The sequence below is a fragment of the Belonocnema kinseyi genome, chromosome 9 (genome assembly GCF_010883055.1).
Source record: "Belonocnema kinseyi isolate 2016_QV_RU_SX_M_011 chromosome 9, B_treatae_v1, whole genome shotgun sequence".
Lineage (NCBI taxonomy): Eukaryota > Metazoa > Arthropoda > Insecta > Hymenoptera > Cynipidae > Belonocnema > Belonocnema kinseyi.
In genome coordinates, this window is record NC_046665.1 from 101,172,485 (window position 1) to 101,182,985 (window position 10,501).

General features: G+C 25.1%; 1 protein-coding gene across 3 annotated transcripts in view; it reads left to right on the forward strand.

Moving 5' to 3' along the window:
• The window catches only part of LOC117179522 (ETS-like protein pointed), a 249,344-nt gene that overhangs the window by 235,733 nt on the left and 3,110 nt on the right, over positions 1-10,501 (forward strand). For all 3 annotated transcript variants that reach the window (XM_033371404.1, XM_033371403.1, XM_033371405.1), the window contains 2 exons: positions 2,838-3,131; positions 6,242-6,539. In XM_033371404.1, the coding sequence (XP_033227295.1) occupies positions 2,838-3,131; positions 6,242-6,539 (592 nt within the window). The remainder of the gene's footprint in view (positions 1-2,837; positions 3,132-6,241; positions 6,540-10,501) is intronic.

Consider the following 10,501-nt stretch of genomic DNA (forward strand, 5'->3'; position numbering starts at 1 on the left):
TTTTTTTTTTGTTAAATGCAACTGTTTTTTGTTCAAAGTGAACATCTTTTTCGACTGAAATTTCAACTATTACATTTTTATGGTTAAAAATATATCTTTTTTGATTGGAAACTAATCTTCTAGGATGAAAATTCATCTGTTTAGTTAAAAATTCAACGATTAGGTTAAATATATACTTTTACTAATTGAGGGTTAAATTATTCTATTAAAAATTCGTATTTTCTTATTAAATGTAACTGTTCTTGGTTTAAAATTAATTTTTGTTTTGTTTAAAATATCTACTATTAAATTTTTGGTTGTGAATGAAACTTTTTGGTTAAAACCACGTATTTTGTTGCAAATTCGACTTTTTCGTGGAAATTTTTTTTAATGAGCATTTATGAATTTGGTTGATAATTTGTTCATTTTTTGGTATAAAATCTTTTTGGCTGACATTTCAACTATTACATTTTTATTATTAAAAATATATCATTTTCGATTGAAAATTAATCTTTTTAGTAGAAAATTAGAAATTTTAGAATAAAGAATTTTCCAGGCTTTCAGGAAATGAATCTAATAGAATTTTATGGGATTTAATAATATTTTAGGAAATTATTATTTTTTTAATTCATCCTGAATTCTTAATAATTTATCCTGAATTATTGTAGATTTTTTAAAATTCTCTCTTATTTGCCTAATCTCATTTCAAACCTACTCAATTCAACGAATTTTTCACATTTTTGAATTTTTGTGAATTCATTGTATTGCTTTTTAAATTTAGCTTGATTTTTTATGAACTTCATCAAATTCTTCACATTTACTTTAAATTCTTCAAAATTCTAAATTTGACTTAAATAAATGGTTTTTTTTGTTCGATTTTCAAAATTATTTACAATTAATTAAATTTTTTTTTAGTTTTTGGGTCTTGGTTTCTTGGAATTCACTCTAAATTCTTATCAACTAACCCTATTTTTTTTAATTCCTCGGAATTCGCTAGAATTTGTTTAGTTTACTTGCATTCTTGAAAATTTATTCAACTATATGGATTTTTAAATATTTTTTATTAAGTTTTAATTTGATTGATCCTGAAGTTTTTATCCCTCATCTTGATTCTTAGGCATTTCTTTCAATTCTTTTGAATTATTTTCAATTTATCTAAGTTCATTTCAAATTGTCTGAATTCAACGAAGTTTTTTCATATAATTCATTAAAATTTTTTATTGAAACACTTTAAATTTTTATGAATTTCATCGAATTCTTTTTTTTTTTTGTCATAAATTCCTCTAAATATATTCTAATTGTACGAAAATCAACGGAATTTTTTGTTATTAAAATGTTTCCAATTAGTTTGTATTATTTTCAGTTTTACTTGAATTTTTTAAAAGTCTTATGAATTTATCTTGAATTTGTAATCATTTGAGCGCGAAAAAAGCACCCTATGAGAGTGACAAAAAGTATCCTTTGGTCCGTATATTGGTCCTAAAAGGACTGTCAGGCCTGAGATCGGAAAGAGAATTTTTTCTAAAAAGTTATACGTATTCGAATTTTGTGCTTGTTTTTCAAAATCCGACAGAATATTGAAAAAAGGTTCAAAATTAATAAAATGGTAGAGGTTTTACTGACAAAATTAAAAATCGATTTTCTCAAAAAACTCACCTTTAAATTTTTTGTCAATTTTTTTTTGAACTTGTACTTCGATAATAAAGAGATTTTGTAATTTTGATGCTTGCTTAATAAATGTTGTAGCCAGGAGAATTATTTTTGGTCTCAAACGAATTTTCTCTTGTTCTTTTGTGATATTTTTTATAGTTCAGGAAAAAAATTCAAAAACGACATTTTTAAGGAAAAAAATGCTCCCGGCCTTGAAAATAGTTTATTCTGCATGATGCTGTTAAGATGCCTTTCTTTTATTAGTAGAAACTTGAAAAATATATTTATAAAAATAGAAAAGGTGGTGTTTTCACGAAATTATACTATTTTCATGTTTTCAAAATTTGAAGAAAATACTAAAAAAGATTTTCTGGATAACCCTACCTTTTTTATTTTTCTGATTATTTTTTTTTAAGTTTCTGCTAATAAAAGAAAAGTATTTTAGTAGCATCATGCTGGCTAAGTCATTTTTCATGTCGGGAAAAATTTTGTCTTCCTTAAAAATGTTTTTTTTTTTTTTAATTTTTTTCGTTAACTAAGAAAAATATCGCAAAAGAACAAAACACGTTTTTCATAGAACTTTTTTAGACGTGAAAACTTTTATCTTAACATTTTTTCATACCTATCATTGTTTCGAAGAAAAAGTAGAAAATTCATTTGTAATAAAAAAGAATTCTCCTGGGTACAAAAGTTATATAGCAAGAGTCAAATTTACAAGATATCTTCATTAACGAAGTAAATTTAAAAAAAAAAAAAATGGACAAAAAATTTAAAGGTGGGTTTTTTTGTTGTTGAGAAAATCGATTTTTAATTTTCTCAGAAAAAAACTACTCTCAATTAGGCCGAAAGCTATAGAGGTTTAAAGAGAAAATTCCGGTTTTTTGAAAAACAAAGCACAAAATTCAAATACGCATAACTTTTTAGAAAAAATTCTGTTTGCAAATCGTAAAAATGCGTATCGCCTAAATTTCGCCCTCGAGAGATTCTGCGATTTCAAGTATAGGGCCCTGTCTGATTTGAAATGGATTCGGTCTCTTGAAAATTAAACTATTTTCTTTTAAAAAAAAAGTCCTTTTTGTTGGTCTTGAATAATATTAATGGTACCGGAAAAGTTAGGGAATGTTGAAGGTGAAGTTTTGCTTGCGGCCACCCTGAAGAATTAAATAGAACTTTTTTTTGTTAATAAATGAATCGATGTTCAATTGTAGGTCGTTATCATGAAGGGTATAGCGAAGGTTACGGCCAGTACGATGGATCGTCCTTCCAGACGGTACCAGGAAGCGGAAGTGGGACTGGAGGCGGTGGTGGTGGTGGTGGTGGAGTTGGCGGAGGAGAACAATGGGGATCGATGGGTCCTCTGAGCGAGCACCTTCAGCACCATCCCGCGTTCCTAGCTGGGCTAGGACCTCGGGATTCCTCGAATCCTCATCATCCCTCAGCCATTGGCAACAATTCCGACCAGAAGCCGCTTCTTCAGAGCTCAATGCTCGCTGGTTACACAGGTGCGTTTTCTTCTTCTTCTTTTTTTTCTTCTAAACTTTTGACATTTTTTGCAACTTTTTTCTTTTTCTTTTTTAGCAAAGACAATATTTTTCTACTATTTCAAAAAAAAAAAAAAAAAATGTACCTAAGACACTATTTTCTCAATATTTTCGGCTAATGCCATTTATTTCTTTACTTTTGCTCAAAAAATATTTTCCAATTTGTTCGCTAAGTGGCGTCAATTACGTAGTTTTTTTCTGAAGTTGTGATCACTATTTTTTTTGTGAATTCTAATTCTATTTGGTAAAAAATAACGGATGATTTGCGGATGAAAAATTAGTTTAACTTATAACCAAGTAGTTGGATTTTCTATAAAAAAAATATATATATTTTAGTTTTTTCAGTTATTAAACTTAAACCAAATACTTACATTTTTAATCAAAAATATGACTTCAGTTACAGAAATTATATTTCAAGTAAAAAAAAAACACAACAAATTGTCAACAAAATAGTTTTTTTTTTAATAAAGATATCATTTTTTTGAAAAAATTATTAATATTTAAGAAATTAAATTTTTAGCCAAATTGTTGAATTTCCAATCAAATTTTCAACTAAAAAAGAAAATTTTTCAGCAAAAAATTGAATAGTTAAATTTTTTATTAGAAAAATAAATTTTTAACCAAAGAAATCAATTTTCAACTAAAAAGATGAATTTTGAAACCTAAAGAAGAATTTTGTAACCAAATAGTTTGTTTTTTTAACTGGAAAGATTAATTTTTCTACCACAAACGCCAATTTTAAATAAAATACATGAGTTTTCAACTAAACAAGATACAGTTGTAAAATAATATAATGGCTAAATTTTCAGTTAGGAAAAATTGCAAATAAAAAGAATGAATCTCCAACAAAATTGTTAAATTTTTAACCAAGAAGATGAAGTTTCACCTACTAAGATAATTTTTCCACTCCAAAGAGAAACGAATTTTCAATAAATTAGTTGATTTAGCACCTAAACAGCTGAATTTTTTACAAAAAATGAAAAAGTTAAATTTTTAGTTCAAAGAAATGAATTTTTAAATGAAATTATGAATATTAAAGAAAAAAAGGAAATTTTAACTAAATCTTCGAATTTTCCACACATGAGATTAATTATCGACTAAAAAGACATATTTTTAGTAAAAAAAATTTATTTTCAATCAACAAATTTATTTTCAGCAAACGAAAAATAATTTTCAAGCAAATAATGTAAATTTTCAACAACAAAAAATGCATTTCCAACCAAAGAAATTTTCAACCGTATAATTAAATTTTCAACCTTATAATTCAATTTTCCACCGAAAAAATTAATTTTAACCAAAATAATGAATTAGTCACCAAGAAGATTAATATTTTAGCAAAAAGGACGAATTTTCAACCAGTTATGGAATGTTTAAATTATCAATTAATTTTCAGTTGAATAAATCAATTTACAAAAAAAAACTAATTTTCAACAAAATCAACTAATTTTCAACAAAAAAAAGGTTTCCAACTAAAATTATGAATTCTCAAAAGAAAATTTAATACTTGTTTTTTAAAACGAAAAAATATTTGCATTTTTAACAAAAAAAAGAAAATAGTTTTTCTAAATATCAAAAGAGATGATAGTGATTTAATATAAAAATGATATTAATAATTATGATGATAGTTGATGTTTAAAAAAATAAATATTTGTATTTAAAATAAATAAAACAGTTGACTTAACCAGCAACAGCGATAATAAACCGCAATAAATTAATTTTTAACCAGACAGTTGCATTTTTTAACTAAAAAATATCGAATTTGTAGAGAAAGATAAATTTTCAAACCAAAAACATGAATTTTCAACAAAATATTTGCATTTGAATTTAATAAATTTGGTCAGTCAAAAGCTAGAAAAATAATTTAAATCATATTACTGAAACTTGAAGCCAAAATATCGAATTTTTTAAACTGAATTTTTAAATGAATGCAATTTGAATATCGAATTCAAAATTTCAACAAAGGAATTGATTAATAGTATACTTTTTAACCAAAAATATTAGGATTTTCTTATTATGTTATGTTAATTTAATTCACATTCAAGTGGACAAATGGGAAGAAGCTTGCGATAAATACATAGAAATTTTGAAAAAGTAAATAATAAAATTTTAAATAAACGTTCATAAAATTTGTGGCAATATTCACACTATTTTTCATCTCTAAAGTGAGCCCGAGAGTTAAATTTTTATTTAAGTTTAAACAATTTAATTTTAAGTTAACTTTAGTCTGAAAGGCAGAATTTTAAAAGTGAATACATACAACAAAATCGTTTCCGAATTTTCATACAAATAAGACGGGTTTCGTGGAAAACAAATTAATTTTCAACAACAAATATAATTTTTTAACAAAGTAATTCAATTTTGTACGAAAATAGTTGCATTTTTAATTAACAATGATGGCTTTAACATAATTGTTTATTTTCAACAAATAGATACATTTTTAACCAAATAGTTTAAGTTTCTAATCAAAATTGCTGATTTTTTAACAAAATAGATCAATTTTTAACAAATAGTTGAATTTTGAAGCAAAATTGATAGTGTAGATCATTTTTTAACGAAATAGTTGCATTTTCATTCAAAAAGATCAATTTCCAATCAAGAAGATTAATTTTCAACCAAAAAAGAACGATTTTTTTCTACTAAAGAGGTGCATTTTAAATAAAAATTATGCATCAAAACAATTTTTTTTCAACAAAATAGTTTACTTAAGACTAAGGCTCAATTTTTAATAAAAACCAATTAAATTCGCCTAAAAGAAGACCGGTGCATCGAAGAAAAAACATTATTTCGACACTATTTCATGAAATGTATGAAACTATTTTTCTTCTCTAAATTGAGTGAGAGAACTAATTTTAATTTAAGCTTAAACAATTTAATTTTAATTTAACTTTAGTGTGGAAGGTAGAATTTTAAAAGTGAATGCATACAAGAAAATCGTCTCTGCCAGATCTCGTGAGATGGATTTTAATTCGAATTCGAATTTGGATTTTAATGGGTTTTGATTCGATTTTGATTCGATTTTGATTCGAATTTGGTAAAAATAATTGGTCTAAATGTTATTTCTTCGATTTTAGGAAGTGGTCCGTGTTTCACGGGCTCTGGTCCCATTCAGCTGTGGCAGTTTCTACTGGAACTTCTGACAGACAAGTCTTGTCAGGGTTTCATATCGTGGACCGGCGATGGATGGGAATTCAAACTCACAGATCCGGACGAAGTAGCTCGTCGATGGGGAATTCGGAAAAATAAGCCCAAGATGAACTACGAGAAACTCAGTCGTGGTTTACGATATTACTACGACAAGAATATTATACATAAGACCGCCGGCAAGCGATACGTCTATCGCTTTGTTTGCGACTTGCAGAGTCTCCTAGGGTAAGCCAAGATTTTTTAAAAATCAAATTCTTCCTCAATTTTTTCCATCACAGGGATCACAGTCTGAAATTTTATCTTTCTTGATTAAAAATTCAACATTCTTCGAAAAACAATTCGTCACTTTGGTTCAAAAATTCAACTATTGGTTAAAAATTAACTTTTTCGTGGAAAATATTCTTGATGAATATTTTCGGGTTGAAAACTCAATGGTTTTTGTATAAAATTAGCTGTTTTTAATTTATAATTGGTGCAAAATATGTATTTTGGCAGTATTAGTTAAATTGTAGAATTAAGATTATAACTCGAATTTTCCTACTTTTTTTGTTTTGTTTGTATTATTTTAAGTTTAATTTTTTAAACAAAAATTATTGTCAGTTTTTCTAAGAATTTTGGTACAGTTTTTTTTTTTTATTAACTTAGAACCTTTTAAAATACTTGAAAAGCTTATAAATTTTGTGTTCGACATCTTCAAAAATCTGCATTGTGTTTCAAATTTTTTGAAATATTTTCACATTTTTAAATTAGTTTGAAATCTTTTCAAACCATCTCAATATATTTCAAACTTGTCTCGATTATTTTAAAAATCGATCATTGTTCACTTGTAATTTGTAATTCTAAATTGATTAAAAATCTGTTTAAATGTTCTCTTAATATTAGTTTTTCAAATGAATAATCATTTTAAATTTTCCAGAAATTTTTTTTGTAAAGCTTCAATAAACCTTAAAAAGCTTCGAAATTTTATTTCGAAATCTTCGACAATCTAAATTTATTTTTTAATTTTTTTAAATCTCTTCCAGTTTTAAATTGAGTATGGATAATAGAACAATTAAAATTGTAACGTTCAAAGTTAATTTGAAGTATTAATGATTCAAGACTTTTTTCAGTTTAATTCAAGGCTAATTAAATTTAAAATTATTTAGTTTTTAATATTTGATTTATAATTGCTAATTTTAAATGAAAAGTAAAATGTTTTTTTACACAATTTTTGATTTTTTAACAAAATAATAATGTGCAATGAAAAATAATAACTGATCTTTTAAACAAAAAAGATTTTCATTTTATATTGAAAAAAAGAACTTTAAATGCATCCGAAAAATACGACTTTTCAACAAAATAATTTATTTTTCTACTAAATTGTTGAATTTTCATGCCAAAAAGACAAAATTTCACAAAACAGTTAGGTTTCAACACTGAAATGAGTTTTTAACAAAATTCTTGATTTTTCAGCGACAACAAAAAATGTAGCAATTGATATTTCAATCAAAACAGATTTTTAATCTTAATATAAAGTAGTTGAATTCATCTAAAAAAGACAAATTTTTAACCAAAAAAGATTTTTCTGTCAAGAATAAAAATAATTTCAACCCAATTGTTGAATTTTAATACCAAAAAGACCAATTTTCTACCAAATAAATTAATTTTCAACCAAACAATTCGATCTTCTGCGAAAAAAAGTAATAGTTGATATTTTTAAATTTAAACAAAAATTATTGTCATTTACAATAACATAACTTTGAATGCATCCTAAAACTATGAAGTTACAACAAAATATTTTATTTTTATACCTGATTGTTAAATTTTTAAGTTAGCTTTAGCACTGCAATGTGAATTGTTAACAAAACAGGTTTTTTCCAATAAATATTTTAATTTTTTACCAAAATAGTTGATATTTCAGACAAACATTTCTGCCAAATTCTTAAATTTTCAAACTAAATTTCCGAATTTTCATACAAATAAGATGGGTTTCTTACCCAACAAATTAATTTTCAACCAAACATATAGATTTTTAACCAAATAATTCAATTTTTTACGAAAATATTTTAATTCTTAAACAATTAAATAAATTGTTAACGAAATAGTTGAAGTTTCTATCTAAATTGTTGATTTTTGAACAAAGTAGATACATTTTTAATCAAATAGTTGATTTTTTAAATGAAAATTGTTGATTTTTCAACAAAATAGATAATTTTTCAACCAATAGTTGAATTTTCTATCAAAATTGTTGATTTTTGAACAAAATAAATAAATTTTTAAGCAAACAGTTGAATTTTTCTTATCAAAATTGTTGATTTTTCAACAAAATAGATAATTTTTCAACCGATGGTTGAAGGTTTTATCAAAATTGTTGATTTTTGACCAAACCAAATAGTTGCATTTTCAATCAAAAAGATGAATTTCCAATCAAGAAGATTGATTTCCTACAAAAAAGAACGATTTTTCTACGAAAGAGGTGAATTTTTAATTAAAATTGTGCATCAACAAAAATATTTTTTTTTAACAAAATAGTTTACTTAAGACAAATGCTGAATTTTAGATAAAAAACATTTTGTAATTTTTTTTAAATTCATGTTTTTATGAAACATCGTCTTATATGGTAGTAAATTAATCGTATTGTTTTAAAATCATTCTTTTTAGTTGAAAATTCAACCTTTTGGTTCAGGATTCTTGAATTTGGTTACAAATTCGTATTTTTAGTTGAAAATTCAACTTTTCGGTTCAGAATTCTTGAATTTTGCTAAAAACAAGTTTTATTGTTTATGACTTTTAATTGAGTGAATTAGGAATTTGAAGCGGTTTAAATTGAATTTAATGTAGTTAACACATTATTTCACCTAAATATATGCAATGAATTTTTAATATAAGTAGATCAAATATATTTTTTTCGAATTATCGTTCAAATTCATGGACTTCAAAGACAAATTCAAGAAATGATTAATTATATTTTCGATATCATTTGATTATTTAATTAATCTATCCTTCTAACATATTCAGGGTTGCTACAATAGTCTCATTACAAAAATTCCAATGATTTTTCCAGGTTTTCCAGGTATAATTTTGAAAAATTTCCAGGTCTACATTTTTTAAATTCGGTCAACTAAATTGAATGGTAACAAATTGTAATGCAATGATAATAGTTCATCAATAAGTTTCATTAAATTCAAAAGATTTTCAATAATATTTTTATCAAAGTGAAAAAAAGTATTCTGTAAACATAACCATATTATTTTTTTCGTTATTACTTTGAGATCAATTATAGTAGAATTATTTATGCAAATATTTAAAGTATATTTCAAAATAATAGTAATCAAAAAAAAACTTTTCAACAAAGTTAAAATAAGACTCTTAGATCGCAAGAAATAATAAAATTATTCAAATTTATCAAAATTTAATCAGTTCGCGAGTTTCTTCTGCAACATCTTCTTGTTCTTTCTGCTTTTCCTATTGAATCTTCCATTTCTTTTTATTTAATTCTTACAGTTTGTCTGATATTTGTCCTTTCCTTCAATTTTCTTTTCCAATTTTTAAATAAATAATTCTCTATAAAATACTAAATTAATAAGACTTGGAAATAGAGATGATAAAAGGAGTTCCAGTCATTTTTTCAATATTCTATGACTTTTCCAGGTTTTTCAGTAATTTTTTTTTTTTAATTCCATGGTCAGTACAATGGGTCTTTTAGGGAACAGGCGAATTTTCGAAATTTTTAGGGGCATGTGGCATACTCAAATACCTACATTACCGACCTCACTTTTTCAGTATACTGAATTTTCTTTGAACTTAAAGGCATGTGACACAGCTAAATACCTATATTACCGACCACAGTTTTTCAGTTCACTGAATGTTTTTTTGAACCTAAGAACTTTTTTTGTGAATAAAATATCGAGCTGAAACTTTGGGAAATGTATTAGAGCACAAGAAAGTACGTTTAGGTACTGCATTTTGGTAGGAACTTCACTGAAAATTATTTCATCTTTTTTCTGAACCTCAACATTTTTTGAACGTTCGAACTTTTTTTATGCATAAAATATCGGTTTCAAACTTTGAGAAATACAAGAGTCGAAAGAAAACTACAAAGTTACAAGTACAAAGCTTAATAATAAAAGATGTAAAAAAATATATTTCAACAATCAATTCCAACGGCATCAGCCGGTAACGTTGTACACGAAAATACGAAACCTGGC